The sequence below is a fragment of the Rissa tridactyla genome, chromosome 1 (genome assembly GCF_028500815.1).
Source record: "Rissa tridactyla isolate bRisTri1 chromosome 1, bRisTri1.patW.cur.20221130, whole genome shotgun sequence".
In the NCBI taxonomy this organism is placed as follows: domain Eukaryota; kingdom Metazoa; phylum Chordata; class Aves; order Charadriiformes; family Laridae; genus Rissa; species Rissa tridactyla.
Genome location: NC_071466.1, coordinates 167320508 through 167340879, shown reverse-complemented (window position 1 = coordinate 167340879; position 20372 = coordinate 167320508). Strand labels below are relative to the sequence as shown.

Below are 20372 nucleotides of genomic sequence, written 5' to 3'. Positions count from 1 at the left end.
AGAGAAGTCTGTATTATTCAGAATTAATATTTTAAACAAGTAGTTATTCATATGGCCTGATGGACCTTCTTCAGAAATAAGAAAGGCATCTCATGATTCTGTTTTAACCTTTTGTAATTTTCTTCTTCATTGTTACATAGGTCTCTTCATGAGCACGGCCCTGACATTTTCTAGCCTTTCTCTGAATCTGTTCTCTTCCACGTACAGTCAGAATTCAGACTTCTGTTGCTGGAAAATGAATTGTGCCTTCACAGCATTGCATCTGGTCAGTACTGCGGGCCGGGCTGTGCTACATCATTTAGCTACTGAGAATGCATGCCATCGCAAAATCTGGAATATCTCTTAAGGTCTATTCATTACAGGACAGATTAGCAAATATGTTATAGAGACAATTATTGTACCTTGGCTGCCTGATAGTAAAGAGGTACAGGAAATATCAAGAGAATTAATGACTCTCATGAATATTATATAGGTCTTGTAAAGCCACTATTAAACATTGGTTATATTTAGGACTTTTACTACATAGTTGTGTAGTTTGAAGCTCCTAAAGTCCATGCAAGTACTGTACAAGCAATAATGACTATAAAGTAGTGATTTGACAGACCTTTCCAAAGAATGCTCAACTCCTTTATTATCAAAGCGTTTTTATGATGAACTTGAACAGGGAGACTTCATAAATCACTGAGCCATTTCTTTGTCACATAATCCCAATGTCAAGTGACTGAACAAGACAATATATCCAAGATAGAGAAAAGAATGATCTCAGGATGGTCTTACTTCATCTACTAAAACAGGAAGGTAGTTTCCTGAGAAGTTCCACCAATATCATCCTGAAAAAAATAAGGAAGTTTGCCCAACTGATTCAGTAAGTAGCATGTCACTGTGTTTAATTACAATGGGAATTAAAGTGCTTTAGGGCAAAGGCTGAACAATGTTACAACAGAAACTCTACAGACAGCCAGCAATGAGGAGAACTTTTGGGAACAACATTGTGACTTTATTGTCCCTTTCCTTTGCGGAACAGAATGGGTTTTTACATGGTGCACAGATTTTTACAGTTTATGTTAAAAAATAGTTAATGACATCCTTCTTCTTATCACACATTATCAATGAACCTGTCTAATTTGAAAGTCATGAAAGAAATAAAAAGCCCATAAATTTCCTCATCAAGTACTCTCTTAAACACAAAACCAAGCATCAGAGTTTAAGCATCTCTAATATTTCCAGATATATTTTCAAAATTGATTTAAAAATCAAAGCATCTAAGACAAGACTAAATATCTTCCTTTTATTGTTCTGCTACAACTGTAATTGTACACAGACAAAAAATTATTCACAACTTGGCTTACATTCAAAAATTTGGAAATGTCAGAGTTCATATCTACGAGGCATTTAGAAGAGGCTGTATACTGTATCTCTGGATGTGTTTCTCTGACTTTGTTGGGGTTTTTTTAAGACCTACCATTCCTGACTGAATTTTTCCTTTACTGCATGCTACCGTGCTCTATTTCTACTTTTCCTTTCTCGGCACAGTTTAAGCCTCTGTATTCTAATCCCCAATGAACGTTCCAGTAACGAGTGATGACCCCCTGGGATCATCAATTCCATAGATAGTGGGTTTGAGCGCACCCTCAGCAAGTTTGTGGATGACGCTAAGCTCAGTGGTGCATCTGACAGACTAGAGGGAAGGACTGCCATCCAGAACATTGACAGGCTTAAGAAATGGGCCCATGTGAAGCTCATGAAGTTCAACATGGCCAAGTGCAAGATCCTGCACTTGGGTCAGAGCAATCCCCAATATCAGTACAGACTCAGTAATGAAACGATTAGGAGCAGCCCTGGAGAGTAGGACTTGGGGATACTGGTGGATAGAAAATTGGATATAAGCCAGCAATGTACGCCTGCAGCCCAGAAAGCCAATCCTATCCTGGGCTGCATAAAAAGAAGCGTGGCCAAAAGGTCAAGGGGGATGATTTTCCCCCTGTACTCTGCCTTGGTAAGACCCCACCTGGAGTAATACATTCAGTTCTGGGAGCCCCAGCACAAGAAAGACACCAACGTGTTTGAATGGGTCCAGAGGAGGGCCATGAAAATGATCAGAGGGCTGGAACACCTCTCCTGTGAAGAACAACTGAGAAAGCTACGGTTGTTCAGCCTTGTAAGCAAGATGGAGAGAGACTTTTTGCCAGGGCCTGTAGTGACAGGACAAGTGGTGTTGGTTTTAAACTGAAAGAAGGTAGATTTAGATTGGATATAAGACAGACATTTTTTTATAATGAGGGTGGTGAGACTGGAACAGGATGTCCGGACAACTTGTGGATGCTCCAGCATTGGAAGTGTTCAAGATCAGGTTGGACAGGACTTTGAGCAACCTGATTTAGTAAAAGATGTCCCTGTCTACGACAAGGGGGTTGGACTAGATCTTTGAAGATCCCTTCTGACCCAAACCATTCTACAATTCTATGAACATATTATGATAAATATCTTTACCATACAAGAACAATATAATGACAAATAAAGATGCTGTTGTCCCATAATTTAGAGATTACTTGGATTTAGACAGTAATATTTTTCCAAAAAGACAATTTTGGTAAAAGTTACTGGGAAAAATTCTGCTGCAAATGACCCAGTGTGAACCAAAATCAAACCTACTGAATTCCTATTGAAATTTGCCTTTACTTATGTGGAAACAAAATAAAAAAGTAATTTTGTAACTCGGTTAGCTACTTTCTTCAAATTTGTTGCTGCAACCGGCTCGAATCAAAAAGATTGCCTTTGCACATTTTTTTCTTCTAAAAAGGGTATAATGAGAGTTGCGAGTGAAATTTGGAAATTCAGCCACATAGTCTCTGATTTAAGGGGGGAGGGGGAGACATCAAATGCAGAACATGAGAATGATTGTTTTTGTAGGCTACTTTGGAACTGAGTTGTCCTTCTGGAAGTCCCTGAGGTGTCACTGAGAGAAGCATATAATGTCTGTGCTTCATTTTGACGTTTTGGAGAAGACAGTAAATACGCTAGATGTTAGGTATTTACATATGATGAATGCATCCTCAACTCTTTTCCTTCACATTTCAGAAGAAGTGTCAAACAGCATTAAGGAAATGTGAGTGTTTTTTATGACAATTACAATATGATGCACAGAAAAATTCTACAGTACATTAAATACAAAAATGTAAGGAAAAAGACATGCTATGTGCATAAAGAAAAACAGGCAGAATCACAAAACAGAGAACAACAGCACCAAGAAATTTCAGAAGCATTCACATGTTTTACTGTAAAAGTTTTACTGTTCATATTCTGTCAATATATATTAAAAATATATTTTTAACTTGATATTTATTCCTGATGTCATTCGCCTTTTTTGTATGTGATTTTATGCCCTAGTATCAAACACTACATATTGACATATATGTGGCTGTTATTTATCATTAATTTTGTCATTGATTGGGATCTCTTATTAATTATGTAATTTTATGAGAGTTGCCATAATAAATGTTTGCGCTACCCAGATATCTTTACATAAAAAAATATGTAAGTAGTCTGTTAACAGCACACCTTTTTATTATATTTAGTATTACTTACTAACAAATCTTGATCTCATACTACCCACCTGATCTTAATTCGATTTATAATTTACATATTTTCAAGTCTTCGTCAATGAAGTTTAAATACTTACATGTTTTGTAATTTCACCATATTTTGTAATTTAAAACATACATCATGCAGGTCAACTAAGGCACCCGTATTAAACACTGATAGAATTATTCTTACATAGTTGTTATGCTTTAACCATTTTCTGTATGTAGAGTTGCCAGACTACATTCCACCACCCCCATAAATAATTGTCATTTAACCGTTCGCCTCCTTACTGGTTTTTTCAATTTTATGTAATAGGAACAGTAGGGGGCATTCAGAGCTTTAGATGCTGGATGTGGCTGGATATGATCCTATGATGCTAGTTAACTGCATTTTAAATGTGTAGCATGGAGTTCAATTAATCTACAGTATAGTATATTAAATCCATTAATTCACGTAATATACATTTATGCATCGTGAGCTTCTCATTTACTTCTTTGTTGTGTTGTTCATTACTTTCACTTAAGTTTGTAAAAGCATTTCTATTTCTTTTACATAGAATTTTAATAAAATAGATGAAAAGTAAAGATGTATTACACATTATTTGCAACAATTTTTAAATTTAAACGAAAACTATTTTCTTAAACTGAAAGCACACATATTCTTAATGTGATCCTTATCAAACAAACAAACAAACAAACAGGGAAAAAAGTCTGACTCGAGTATATTATTTGCTGTAGTGAAAAGGTGTCAGGAAAAATGGCTATTCTTCTCCCCAACTCTCAGAACAAAAAAGAAGAAAAATAACCCAGGATTTCTTATAAGCTGTTGCTTCAGCTCCACAGATCTAAGAGAAGCTATGAGAGCTATGAGGAGCCACCTGCCTTACACAACCTATCAGCAAATACGCAAAAGCCTCAGAAACCTACAGACTCATAAGAATGTACAATAGGTATTAGGGTGAGGATGCCACTCTGATGTTATTTGAGGATATATGGGTGGAGATGGCTTTATATCAACATGGCATTTCCCTCGTTCCATGATATAGATAATATTCTCATATGTAGAGTGCTAATTAGCATGGGAAAGGTGGTATCAGCAAATTGGTCCACCTACTAAAGCTGGTCACTGTCTAGAGTGGAACACCAGGGGATTTACAAGGTCAGAACAACTGTGTTGTATGAGATTAATTTCAAAGTTTAATATGATTAAGACTCTCTTAAGAATCTTAAAGTCCAACATTTCTTCTGAGGATTGCTCACACATTTTCCATTATAAAGTTTTGGGGTAAAATGCATAAACAGGAGATCTAATGACAAGACCGTTTTTTGAGTCAATGAGGCACAGACTCAGATGCATTTCTGCTTATTTTCTCCAGCAATCAAACCAGAGAGACTGGATGCACATCTAGTCAAGCTTGAGAATATTCTAGAAGTTTTGAAGTATGTGTGGGATTGGGAAGAAGTAGGTTTGAATTTACATTTCTCTTTCTGATCTTACTGAAATATACTTTTCACTATCCCTCCCTCTGAAGTTCCTGCATAGCTTCCAGTTTTCTGTCAGTAGAGTATGAGGAATCTCTTCAAGCGAATGGATAACATGCACTCAGAAAGTTCCTTTTTTATTTTGTTGCAGAAATAAAACCGAAAAAAAACATTCTCCTTGACAAAAGGTAATCCTACAATTCAACTGGTTTCACCCTACATGCAACAGCTGATAAGAATGAGAAATTCCGAGAAACTCCTAATCTGCAACTCATACCACAGAATTACAAGTTTTGTTTTTTGTTTTTTTCTTGGATGAGCCAGGGTATTATAGGATTTCCCAGAAGACTGTCGCATGGGCATATTTTATTACTTTATTTTCCTATATTTCCTGTGCTAATACTTGATATTCATATCATAGTTACTGTATGGATTCCAATGGCTAAGTCTATAACGTCAAATATCAAATAGATTATTCAAAGAATGGCATCTCACACTTCTTATTTTCTCACAGTTCGCCTTCTGGCCACACTAATGTAGACACTGAATGCGATTCATTTGTTAGACTGTACTCTGCATTTGAGGTGCTGTAGGGCACCATACCTGGAGCCCATCAGCCACTCCACAAGGACATGGAAATTCTGAGCATCCTCTGTCATACCTTCAGGCCCACACAGATGTCTCAGTTACTGCAGGGTGCCTTAGAAAGTACTGGATTTCTGTGTTTGGGCAAATGAACCCCACCTTATTTTTGGTCACCTGAATAACCCTGTTGGCTCCTGTGATTACACTGACTAGGCCTCTGTGGAATAAAAGAGTGCATATACAGACAATGTAGACACTAAAATTTAGATCTGTATTTGGAGCTGACTCCCACCTTTACATTCAAATAACTTCCTGATTACCCTGGCACATTCAATAGCTTATTGTTACTACTCATATTTCACAGCCTACGTCCAATCTTCAAGCAGTTCAGCTGACTACAGATGGTGTCAGATTTTAATCTCCTTCTCTCTTTCTATTTCTAAATACTAACCCTACAAATGGACCCTATAAGCACATACAGAATGAAAGCAGAAGGTGTGCCATATGTTTGACAACAGAATGCAACATATTTATCCACTTACCCACTGTAATACTCTCATCAGTTTTTCCTAGTATTTATGTGTCCTTTCTGCTGCATGTGCATACATGCAGTCCATCTGGTTTGTCATTTATCTCTGCATACCAGCTCATTTACAGTACACTCAAAATATACCAAAAATATTAATTTTATCTCAAAGTTTTTCAGGAATTTAATATCTAATAAAGTTAAAAAGACACAGAGTTTACGCAAATTTACATCAATATATATAAGATGTATAGTTAGAGTATGTATTCGTATGAATTTTCAGAAACAAGCAGAAGGTTTTTTCATACTTTTTAAATCTAATCTCCTTTAGGTCAGTGTCCATCCAGAAGAAAGATATCTGTTATGCTTATACTGGAAGATTTTATCAGTCTTGGAGAAGAAATTACCAAAACAATGGAAAATAGATAACTTTTTTTAATATGGCTATAAATCTGCCAGACCTAAAGAATATGTGCTGCTCTTTTCTGACGATGTACACAAATATTTTTTATCACTTCACCTGTTCATTCACTCTGGAGTGTGATGGTCCATGATGGATGAGAATCTTCACGATGTCTACATCTCCTCTCCAAGCAGCCAAGTGAATAGGAAAATAACCTTTATTATCTGCCACATTAGTTGATGCTTCATACTGAAGTAATTTGAGAACTATATCCCTGAAAAACAGGAATTAAATCTAAAAATTGACAGAAAGTCTATTTTATTAAGTTTTTACATGAACAAACATATTAACAAAATTTTTACCCTGAATAACATAAAACCCCCTGTATTTTTAGTGAAACTGCTATAAAAATGAAGACCAATCATTTCTAAGAATGAAAAAGATAGTAAAACATAGCCAAAATGTTATTCACTGTAATGATTCTTATTTTTTTATGAATACCTATCAACAAGATTATCATCAGTTCTCTGAATCTGTTTCTTTCAATAGGATCACCTGGCCATGGAATCACTTTTAGAATTTGCCAGTCAAGGCCACGTGCATGTCCCTCAAGACAAACCTTCCAGGCACTAAAGGTAGAGAAGTACTCCTGTCCCCATCATTGCTGAGTTCTGGAGGCAGGGAGACAAGGGGGTAGCTTTATGGACATGGTTCTTGCAGTAAGGCTTAAAAGTAACAGGCTTTCTTCTCCTTTAAGGCATTACCTCAAAGAGTTCTTTTGGAGGAAACAAATTAAAGATTATCTAGTTAGATATATAATATCTAAAATATAAATAAAATAAAATAGCTTCTATTTTCCTTTTCCACACCCAGCTTCCTGAGACCTGTGAGGAACGCAATGATTTTTATTATTTTAATTCTTATTATATTCCTTTCAGTATTTTCAGTGTGGCTTATGATACATTCAATGAAAGATTAGTATAAGCTAGTATATTGAATCCCTGATTTTTAAGCAGTTTCCTGTACTTAACTTCAAAGGTTAAACTTAAAAAGCAATTGTCTGGTATGATCATTGGTTATCAAGCATGTCAAAAAATAAATCAGTTTTATCTTATATCTCCAGTTGTCTTCTCATAGTTTGACACAGCCAGGCCTCATAGGTTATTAAGTTAATAGCATCTATGATCCAGTGTGGGCAATTCTATGCACATTTTTGCTGAATATGGAAATGCTGCCTCTTACCAATTTTGCTCAAAAAATCGGGGAGAGCGAGTGTGGAAGAAACTAGGTGCAGCCTATGTTATGACTATGAATGAAGGCCTTGACTACAAATTAAGATAGAAAGTAAATCCCGAGGCAATTGTTCTCCCAGACTTGATGGAACCTTATTTAATTGCCTATTGAGAGGAAAACGTGGCAAGCAAAAGTGAATATATCCAGGTCAAAAGGAACTCCCAATTGTCTCCAAAAGAAATCATAGAGATAATGCAGTCGTTACATATAAGCCTTGAGGGAAACTTTAAGCTGAATTTTGCTTACTCCTGACAAGGTCAAATAACATGAAAACAACCAAGAAAGAACAGTTCCACTACAGAATGACTTTTGCCACAGCAAAATTTCCGGAAAAGTGACTCCTGAGACTTTTTAGTACAAATAAGGCTTGAGAGACTTCTCATGTTATAATAGTTGGTCTTGTGGTAGATGGTTAATGAAGGCTAGAAATACAGTCTAGTTTGAAAGGGACACAAATCAAAGGAAAGAGAAACTGAAACGTGGGGGGGAAAGCAGGAAAAAAACCCTCCACAACTGAAATATGTAGATAATGATATACAGCAACTATTGTGAAGAGTCTGTTGCAAGATTCAAGCTACAAAATAGAACCTAGATCTCCTTCATCCTTCAAGAATGCCCTGACCCATCACATTTCTCTAGGGTGAGTCTTTTTTAGTGCTCTGTCAGAACTTTTCCATTTTGTAGAAGTAAATTTCAGGAGGAGAAGACTGAGAGTCCTTAGCCCAGTAACATTACTGGGCTAAGTAAAATTACTTAGGAAGACTGAGATTCAAGTCCATGCCCCAGATATGATTTAATTACTTATATAAAGCAGAATAGTTTCAAAAGGAAAGAGAACTAACCCAGAATAACCAAGGAGGAGGGAATTCATCACATACAATGATCAAGCAGGGATTTGAACACTGATGTCCAACAAGTGTTCCGGCCACAAATTATTGGTTGGGTCATTAAGTCTTAAATCCTCACTTTTCTTGAAAAACTTTGAAATCTCTCAAGTTCATCCTAATGTAAAGTGTGAAAAATTAAAACCCCAGAAGTTCAAAGGACAAGAACTTCTCCTAAGTGAGAAGGTTCTCATGTCAACAGATAGTACCCAATATTGATTTTTAATATCAAGTTTCAAATCTGAAAAAGCGTAAAGCAAATGTGTATTTGATATTTGTGGTCACTAACAAAGTTACAACCACCAAGTGTCTGTCCAATTCTCTTGTTGACAGTGCTACCATTATAGAAGGATCAGTATGATGGCTTGGATAGCAGGTCCTGAACCATCATGATTTACCATGAAATACCTCATGATATATTTCAGTTTACTTTACTATAACAAGCTATAAATGTGATGACAAGGACTGCTACTTACCCTGCTGGGATGGTAAGGGGTCATAGCAGCCAGTGGCTGTTATGACCTTTTCAAAAGCAGCAGTTATATCTGCTGTGGTACATAGGTCCGTATCTTGAAGTTCTCTCTGACTTCAGCAGAAGTCTGGCCAGCGCTGTATCTGAAAATGCTGTTCGGCTTTTGTATGTTTTGGGATTTTATAGTTTATATTGCTAGGATTCACTTGAAATCTCCGATGGATTCAGAGATAGATTCAGCAATATTTTTACTTTGCTGGGTAACTATTGTTTTATAGTCAGTATTAAACATACTAAAACCAGTTTTTGCCTATTTAAAACCAGCAATCTTCGCAAGCTAAGGCTTGGGCTTTTGTCAGTCAAAAATGTGCAATGGTACAAGAAACAGTGCCAATGGCACAGAAACAATCCATAAACTATATCCAAGAGAAAGGTTATTTTCTCTGCTTTTAAAAAAGGCTGAGTTTTAAGGACTTAGACCATATTAAGGACCATATTAAGGACTTAGACCTAATTCCATGGAGGTAAATATATTAACGGATTATTCTGAATCTTCCTACAGAACTGAAATTTTTGAAAATGCACAATATCTAGTTTAACAGTATTTTAACTTCATTTCTTTATTCAGAAACAGAATATCCTATATTCACCAAAAGATTAATCTCATCTAAAGAAGATATGCAGGCTACTAGAATATGATTAAAGTTTTAATTTTTCCAAGAAAGAATGCTAAAATTGTGAAATGAGTAAACTAAGCATATAATTGTTATGGATTCATATGTTATCTTACGGAAAGTTCAAAATCATATTAAAGTTAGTGCAAACCACTTTCAGATTCAGTTGGGTTTTGATCAGTTCCTTATCTCCCACAGAGGAATAACCCAAAGCCTTACATAAAAATTTTCCATAGTGAAAATCCAGACAGTGTTAACACCATCAGTTTACCAACAAGATAGTGGGAGTTCATTACGTGGAGTTGGTTGGTTACAGCGGAGTCCTTGGCTACAGTGGAGTCCATCCCACTAGAACTTTACAGACCTCATTAAACCTTTCTTTCTTGTTCTGCCTTAATAACAACATGCAGTTGGCAGCATAATACAATGGAGGTAATGTAGCAAGGGGCAACATGTAATACAGAGGTAACACAGAACAAATTACAAGGTGTAATAACAATATATGTAGCAAGTTTCCAGTTTTTTACTGACGTGTTAATGCCTTAAAGAGTTCACTGCACTGGTATGCCTGTGCAGCACCCCTCAGCGGGGACTTTGCTGGCTTTCCCCAAGCTTGTTGAGACATGCATGTGGTAACTTGGATGGACAGCAGGGAGGGAAAAGCTACAAGATCCCATACAAGGTAATAGCCATTTTTTTCTGCTTTCAAGTGTATAAGTACTAAATATTCTTATCATCCTACTTTTACTTTGATAACGATTAATCTATACTGTTTTGTCCACGATATTGTTTCCTTAAACATTCAACGCACTATAGATTTGTACATACACACACAAGCATACTACAAAGTTTCCTGTTGTAATTTCCCAGTAGCTAAAAAGCATTGGAGCCACCACTAGCAATAACAATAATAAATTCACTCAAAATCAAGGAAGAACTTGGAAGAACCTGTACAGAATCAATAAATTCTAAAGTGCTTTTCCTATTTTTTATTACTACCTGCTGATATTAATGACAGTATCAAAAATTCTTATATTAACATATCCCCTGGGAAATAAGATGATTTTGGCAAGATGGGGCTTGTCAACTTTCTGTGAAAATCTCAGTGCTATGCTACATGTTTTTAAGTTACACAGTTTAATGCCATTCTACATAAAAACTAAACATGACGCACTTACTTGTGTCCATTTAAAGCTGCATGATGTAAAGCAGTATAACCTGAACTGTCTGTGCAGTTTATATTTGGTCCTCGCCAGATGCTGCAAATAAAGCACAATTGTAAAGTTATTTCTTTGGCTTGGCAAATACAGAAGTCAGAAATTTGATGTATAAATAATCTAAAGATCACTGCAACAAGTGTGATTAAACTTTAAGAGACAAATTATCTTGAAAAGAACTTAAAACGTCATGTTGATATCAATATAATTTATTCATAAAAATAATTTTAACATTCATCTTTATAGCAGTCATGAACTTTATGTAGGGCAGTCTCAAAGACTAATAACTACTCTGTCATTTCAATTAGATCTGTTCTTCCAGTATGATTGTGGTAATTACGCTGAGGCTACAATCTGATTTTGCATTACTTTTTTCACAAGTATATATTCATTGACTCTAGGTCAGTTAGTCTAGATTCATACAAATGTAACATTAGTGAAATTAAATAATATCCTTTAAAGACATGGTTAATTTATTCTTTTTACTTGGCCTGATATTTTAGCTTCCATTCTAACCAATTATATTTTTAAATAAATTACATATATATAAAAACAAGAGTTTAATAAATTATATTTCCCTTTTTTTGTTGTTATCTTTCTGTATTTTCCAGCACTTATTTTAGTCAACTTCATTATATGTCCCATGTAACCAGTTTTACGATCTATTATGGAGTGCTCACAAAAGAGTAAAGGAGATTTTTTTTTCAAAGTAGAAAAATGTGACTGGTACTCTAATAAAAACAAACAAACAAACAAACCAAAATAATAAAAAAAAACCCACACAAAACAAACCAAAGCACCAAAGCCTGGAAATTGGATACCAGATGCATATTGAGTACCTCCAGGCTTTTTGCTAACTGACTACATTTGAAGCTGACTGTATCCTTTGTGGAAGCAATTTTCTACCTATTCTTTTATTCTGTAACACAGTTTCCAATCATTAGTATTACAGCTTCTAGTCCTGAATTACAGTCTGTTTTCTTCAGCTTCTCATACAGTGTTGAACAGTCATGGGCAAGCAATATTTTCTCTTCTCTTCATACCTTAGAATCAAGTGCTGCAGTTTCAAGAAAATAATCTGAAGCTAATAGTAAAAAGAGTTTTTCATACTGACATTTTTCATGTTCTACATCAATAAAATGACAAGTTATGCTTAACATATGCTTTTTAAGAATTCTTTACTACTGAATCTGTTTTTATTACCAATGGAATACTGGTGTTGCAGACTGGTCTCTTGTTCATTGTGTGTGTTTGAATGATTAATTAGCTCATAAATTTAAACAGTTGTTTTCCCATAAGTAATACTGCATGCATACAGAATTATTTTGGTGACACATTGTGTTCTGCAGTCAGCGTAATTCTACATAGTGCTGGGTACCTCACCTCTCGCTGCAATTTAAGTTCTTGGAAGAACAGGACCAAAAAATTTTCTTGGGTGCAAAGAAGCAAAAAATGAAGTTTAGGTTTTTTTTAATCTACTCAGAAGTCTACAGATGTTATTTTCTACAGAAGGCAACTTCCAGCTATGAAAGTCACTCTGATCTTTCCAATTAAAAGGAATTATTTTAACTTCATGAACGACAGCTCTTCCATAATAAACAGATGTTATTTATGTGGCAAAGACAGGCTGTCCTTTTCTATTGGAAGGAAAGAAGTCCTTATCTATCATTATTCTATAAACTCTTTTATAATTTTGCATAATACTTTATTAGTTAATTTCTTATTTATTTGAATCCACTTTCTTCTTTTGATTTTTGCCAGCTTACAGAAAAATTAAGCAGAAAAATGGAAGTGGTACAGAAAGTAATATTTTAAATATTAAAATAAAAACATAAATGACCAGAATATCAATATACTAGGTTTTGCTTGCTTGCTTGCTTGCTTTGGTTTACAGTTGATAGGATTTGCCTGTTGGTTGTTTTTTCAAATTGCAAGGGATTCATGAGTTCATACATTATTCATGATGCATTAGGCCTTTAAAAAAACAAAACGAAACAAAACAAAAACCAACAAACCCAACCTCCCCCCCCAAAAAACCCTAGTTGTTTCCTCCCCTAATTTGGTCCTTTAATCCAAACACTCTTTAATGCATAGTTGACTTCCTGACTCTGGTCTTAGGAAATATTTTTCAACTGAAACTATACTGAGTTATTATTTTTTTTTTAAACTGAAACTTTATTAATGAGGATATAAATGCACCTATGTGAAGCTTCAGGTTGGGAAACAAAGCAGAGCAATTGATGACTCAGAGAGATGAAACAGGATGGACAGACTAATCACTGTCAGCTCCCAAACAGTACAGAAAGACATGCTCAAAATCAGAATTTGGTTATCAAACTAAAGAACACAGGAGACATGAGCAAGACTTGGCTGCGGGCATCTCTTTTCCCTTGGGCCAGTGCAGAAATCCACTCCTAAAAGGTCTTGCGTTGCTACAGTATTGCAACATTATTTTCTACAAAATGAATGCAGGTTCAGTATACGCACTGTATATTTATGCTTTAATAACGGATAACCAAATTCAAACTGGACAGTCTGCAAATAGATACTCTTATATCCTAAAACTCCCAGCTGTGGTGAGCAGTTCATCTAAAGCTCTTCGCTTGTAATCAGAATACACAAAGGTAAAAGTATAGTGGTGTGTTAGCACTGTAAAAAAGCATCTAATTTCATAGAAGAGTGGGGTGGAGAAAAAGAAAAAGCCTGGAGAGCCTTTCTTTAGCATCATAAACACATACAATATATAAGCAATTATCAAGCATACTGATTTATCTGTGTATTAAAATACTTCAATAGTTACTATGAAAACAACACTAAGGAGAATTTGGAACAAAAAACATTACCATTCAACCTCCAGAAAAGATTTTGACACAAGATCAGCAGCTCTTTAGATTACTGTTAATATTGAATGTTCTCAAAAACATGTTTCTCCTAATTCTTCAATGCAGTCAATAATCAAGCTTCTTAATTTTACATACATTAGTAAGTTATTTTTTTTCCCATGTACATCAATAAATTAGGAAAATCTATCACTTAATTAATTTTAAGACAGTAACTGAATCTACTTTTTGCGCAAAAAATCAGTTTTCACTCAATGATGAATTAAAACTCTGAATTAAAACATGATCATCAATTAGTTTTTTCCATTATAACTCACCAAAGTGAGGCACAAAGAAACTGAAGTTTGTTGTGTTACTTACACTACTGCCAAAAGCAGAAAGACCTTCTTATTACAGTTTGCTCTCATTGTGGACAAAGGATATTGACCTTTTGAACTCGTGTCAAATATTAATTGGAAATACACTTTACTTGGTAAGAAAATTAACATTTTTTCTTTTTTATGAGCTGAAGATAATTACATATAAAGAGTAGCATTTCAAAAGTGATATGAAAATAACAGTCTAAAGAAAAAGATGGTTAGTTGACGGATTTGTTGTTTTGCTATGCTTTTTGCTATATGCAAAAAAATAATGGTGAAGTGGCTGTTGTTACACATATACGAACACTACAGCAAGGAAATTAGAAGTTAATTCAGCCAATCTTCATCACACAGGCACAATCCCTGTCGACAGTACAAGGACCATGCATACAGACACAGAATGTCCACCACAACTTCAAATGTTCCCATTGCATTTCCCCTCTGTACATATATTTTCATTATATTAGTTCATTATTTCATTATTATTATATTATTAGTTCATTATTATTAAATTATCCATGCTCTAATATTTATGCTCTTTATATGGTAGTTTTCCACAGGGAAAGGAAAATATTGTGGTAAAACAATGATAAGAGGCTTTAAAAGCCATAGAAATCTGCCTGATGGCACCAATGTCTGTCTGCCCATTGGTTTCACTTAAACCTTATCTGACAACTGACTGGTAACTCGCTTTGGAATTTATCTCTTCTCTGAAATGAAGCAGCAAGAAAGAGGGTGACACTGTCTGGATGGAGTCAGTTGCTCCAGAAGAGACGGACAGAGCGTGGTCTTCATGCCTGTGTATTTTAGGGTCTAAACCCTGTTGAGGGCTGAGAGAGGCTTAGCATATGCCTAGTCCTCACCCCTCCCACTCTTCTCCCCACCTTCTTTCCCAGGTGTTCAATATCTTTGGAAGCTCTTGCTAGAGACCCCTTGGCTCCTCACAACTATAGAAGCAGTGAATCTTGTCTTGCAGGTCAGTTTTAATAGTGGGAAATCCTAATCTGCATCCTGTTTCCATTGATATTGGTGGCAAACACCAAGCAGCTCAGATAAATCTAGTTTCCTTATCGTTCCTGTGTTCCATAGAATAAATATGTATTACAGGAACTTGTGTTGTTCTGAGCCAAAATCTTCCAAAATTTCCATGTTTATTATTGCTAATCTGACAGCAACACATTGCATAAAGTTATTAGAGCACATAGCCAGCCAGGTTCCTGTATTCATTAGTGCTCTCCCTACATTCATACACATTTTCAGTGATGTAAATTGAGCTTATACAAAATAGATGGACAATTTTACAGAGCATTTTTGAAAACGCAAACTTTTACACAATAATATGTATCATCAGTTATTCAGACACAAAATAATGTTAGTTATTGTGAACAGCAGCAAAATAGCTCCTGTTCTCTATTTTATGCACAAATAAATCAAATTGACAACCATGTTGCTCTAACATGTATAAATTAATAACATTACTTATCAAATATAGAAGTGTTTCATTTCAGTAAATGTGATATTTTTTCTTTCTATGGGTTCCTTTGTGATGGAATCTAGTGTTGCATAACATATCCTGTAAAAAGAATTTATGTTTTTTTCATCTATGGTTTTACCTATTATTTACATTACTTTGCTGAATTTGAGATAGGTTTTCAAATTACTTTGAGGAAAGTAATTTCAAATATTTGCCTTTAATGACAGTGGTAAAAAACCCTTTTAGAAAGCCACATTTTAAAGCACAATAAATAATCAATAAATAACAAGGTACCCAAAATTTATACATGGAAAAACATTAAAAAAATGCATTTTAGGATTCTTCTAGAGCAAGTGCCAGCTATAAGACTTAAAGTCACAAAAATAGATGATGTCTTGAGTAAGGCTATCTTAGATCTTTTCAGTATTAAAATGGCTGTTGCGTGTGGCAACTGAGAATTAAAAACTCAAAATGAAAAATAATCATAATAATTAAGAATATTTTTTTAATTAAAAAGGAGTAGGGCAGAGGGATTATCCATTCAATGAAAAGTAACTGTATTTTAAAAGCTGATTGTATATATAATTCCAATTGTTTATTTAAGTGCTTTTGTTGTATCAGTGTGAAATGTGACTCAAAACCATTTCATTTCTGAATGTGTGGAATGTTCTTATCTTGTTTTGATTCCTGCTGTTTAGTTGTCTCAGTATAAATAATACAACAAAATTTGTAGTCAACCAATTCATGTGATTGAGTATGTTATTCAAGTTCAGGTTCTAAACCAGCTTATTCTGCTTGTTTTCTTTAACCTTGATTTGTCTACAGTCTTAGCCATAAACAGCGTAAGTCTGGAAAACTGGGAAACTTCACTGAATTGTGATTTTATTTCCATACTGATTCTGTTCAATTGGCAAGTGATTCTTATTTAATATGAAATATTGAATATAGCAAATATTATGAGTTTGGTTATATATTATACAATATTTACTTATTCCTATACTTAGAGTGGCTCCTATACAAGTAGGTCTCAATCCTTCACAGTGGTCTGATAATGAGGTACAGTTATGTACAATAAACTACTTCCTCCTTCAAGAGCTTATGCAAAATTTTATCTATCTTGTTGAGAAGCTGTGAGTCCATATATGTAGGAACTGTTACCTTGAAGTCTCCTAATAGCTGGATTTCATGAACTAATGAATTTTCATTGCAAGTATGCATTGCCTGTGATTAAAAGAGAGAAGATGATAACCATAGATTGTTCTTCCTCTTTACAGGCGTATGATCAAGTTAATCCAACAAGTCTTATTTCAGCAAAAGGCCAGGGTTTTACGAGATTGTTACCTGTACAAGATCTACAGGTGTGGCCTTCATTCCATAAGTCTAAGATTTATCATGGAACATGAAATTATTATTGGAATGGAGTGCAGACAATAATTAAAGGTAGATCTAGCCTCCACCCTTCTTTGGCAGTGAAGATTTCCAGAGGTAAGGGAAATTATCCCCTGCAGCATATGTGTATGATACAAAGATTCTGCTCAGATATCTTCATTCCCTTCCTATCAAGGAATTATGCACTTCAACTTGGAAACTCGAAGAACAAGTTGGGATAAGCTAAGAAAGGAGCATCTAGAGAGCCATTTGATTCTTCATTAGGGAGATATAGTAGACATTCACAAAAATATTACTGGGATGCTTCCGAGGTGTCTATCTGTGATTCTATGTCTCTCTGAAAGGCAGAGAAGGGTTTCTTCCTCCCAGCTGTTGTAGAAGCCTCCAGTATACATATAACCCCTTTTGAATGTTAACTGAGAACAGAAATGTGAAGACAAATTAGAAGAGTCATTCACTCCCATCTAGCCTATCTAAGGCATGAGCATCAATAGCTACCTAATAATGCTCAACTTCACACAGCATTCCTGCTATAGTTGTTGTGATTGAATTCAGAATTTGGTTTTGCTTTTAAAAACCTGTCTAAGGAATGGTATGTGAGGTAACTGTAATATAAAGATGGATATCAAGCAGTACAAAAAGAGAAAAAATTCATAATCTCACAACATTATGAATTTAGCACTACTGTTATGTTTATCTTCTATGGATCATCCTTCTTTTCTCTATGAAAAGCTACAATAAGTTGGTTAGAAAAAGATCTTTTTCCAAATATACAAACAGCAGGATCAGCACTTAAAGTGATAATACAAGCATGGAAGTGAAAAGGGTAATTTAAAAAAGCATATAGAACAAAGGCATCATGTCGAACAATGTAAGACCCAAAAAACAGTCTCTTACCTGTAATTACTGTTTTTCAAGTTTTGTGAAATATCACTGCTAAATGAACACTGACAGATTGAACAGACTACATCTGCCCAGACTAAAATCTGGAGTAGGGTGGCAGCATTTAAAAGCATACAAATAACCTTAATGCCAAATACATAACCTAGTATACTTGCCCATTACCATTCTTGCTTTACTAACTATATTTCTGATTGGAGAAGTACGAGGCTAGTATAGTCATTAATCCAATCCGCCATCCACACCGTCTCCAGTGGAAAGAACTAAGAAAAGGCTGATTGTAAATGACAGAATTTCAGTGTGTGTCTAAGGAGAGGCAGAATCCTAGACACAGAGACACACAACTCTTGGATATCCAGAATACCCTCAGCCATGATGAGTCTCACAGAGTCAATGTGGCCCCTCACAGAGTTAATGAGGCCTTATCCTTTGAATAAAAGTAGGGCAACAGAAGAACTGCAATTGGAAGAAATAGAAAAGGTCTCATAAAACCATATTTTTGTAGAGTTAGGACTTAAGAAGCAACTCTAAAGAAACTTCTGAGGCAAGAAATTACAGAACCTGTATATGAGGACACGTGATTGTGAAGTACCCAAAGAACAGGCTAAAACAGTACTGAGATAGATAGAAACTATACAAAATTTCATACATGTGAGTGTTAGGTTATATGACAAATAGCTTCTGTGTACATCCACAAAGGAGCAGAAAGAGACAGCACGAAGCAGGAGAATTGAGTAATACCCTGCCCCGGCTGCTCACAAACTCATGACAGAAGAGGTGTATTAAAGGCCCATCTCTACAAATCCAGCAGAGCACAGCAGCACAATGGCAGGCAGGAACCCAAATTATGGACTGAGAGGAAGGCCACCCCATTGGGGCCCCTCCCAGGGCTGTCCTGCGAAAGCCTCTACTGCATTGTCCAGGGGTGACGCACATCAAGATGAGGCAATGATGGAGCACATTTCAGACTGAGAGGTGTTACTTCTAGGTGTATGGGACACATGGGATTGAGCAAGGGTTCTTATGGGATGTTTAGTGGAGGAACCAAAGGCAGGGGAAGGGGTGGATTTAGGTGATTTGTGGAGGAACAAGTGTGAGAGGGACAGGGAGACAAAAAGGGCCAAGCACATGTATATAGCTCACTCGACAGTACAATTGTCTGGCCATGTCCTACACTCAATCTTATTACATTCCATTTCTGTTTCCTTGGGTGAAGACTCTATTCTGTGTCCATGTGTGTATGTGAGGGTCCAACTGCCAGCAGCTAGGTCAGACGATAGGTTAGTGAGCCCATGTATTTGTGTTTCCTGAAACTGGAGCAAACGAGGGTCTGGGTACCAGAAACTGGAGTGGGATCATGGGTCAGAGAGGCTGTGTGTCCATGGAGCCTACAACTGTAGGGAGTGTGAGTATGTGAGACAGTGTGTGATTGCTCGTGAAGATCAGGCTGGACTAGGCAGCAAGTAGGAGAAGTAGCCTGGAAGCCAGTTGTATGTCTGCATGTCTCTGAGGTTGCATCACACGAGGAGCTGGCTGTCACATGAGACCAGGCTGAAAGTTAAATTTTGCAGACCAAAAGATGAGCAGTAGGCTTCTGCAGGAGCCACAAAAAGTATTTTGGCTTTTTAGCCTATTTTGAATATCTGCATTAAAAATACTAGAGAAATAAGTGGTCTTGTATGGCAGACTTAGGCCACTGGGAGGTGTGCTCTAGGAGTGCAGATCAGACAGTCTGTGCATGTGTAAGTACATGCAAATTTAGATACGTTCAGTTTGGGAAAGATCTACCTAGAAGAAGGTGTTGAGGAGCACTCAGTCTCTCCAGTTAAGTAATAAGCAGGGTAAAAACTAAATAAACTAAACCTGAACAAAATTTAAATTTTAAATTTAAATTTAAACCTGAGCAGTTCAAATGTTATAAAAATTAGGTAACGTAAAAGTGTAAAGGAGAAATACTTTGACTTCTTGATGATGTCACACAAAGGAATATGCAATAAATTAGTCATGCTTTATTAAAAGAAGGTCATCTATATAAGGTCACTTTGCATTTGACCTTTATCTAACCAGCTTGGCCTCGTCATTCTTTATGGGCTATTCATCTGGAAGTACACTAGCTGGGTATACTGCATAATACTGTGGCTATATTCAGAAAGCAGCATGTTCCTGACTAATACTGGTTAGCTTTGCCTTATCCTTACAGTCAAGACCAATTTGCCTGGAATGGCTAAAAGAGAAAAAGCTTTCATCAGTTATGACAGCAGGGTTCCTCTGTATTCCAGTTGTCTACAGGGAC

At 35.8% G+C, this 20372-nt stretch overlaps 1 protein-coding gene across 1 annotated transcript in view; it reads right to left on the bottom strand.

Annotated features, from left to right (window-relative positions):
* The window catches only part of ANKS1B (ankyrin repeat and sterile alpha motif domain containing 1B), a 449659-nt gene that overhangs the window by 384458 nt on the left and 44829 nt on the right, over window positions 1-20372 (bottom strand). Inside the window, exons 2-3 of the mRNA XM_054199351.1 lie at window positions 11079-11159; window positions 6695-6851 (exon numbers count right to left, since the gene is read on the bottom strand). Coding sequence (XP_054055326.1) covers window positions 6695-6851; window positions 11079-11159 — 238 coding nt within the window. The remainder of the gene's footprint in view (window positions 1-6694; window positions 6852-11078; window positions 11160-20372) is intronic.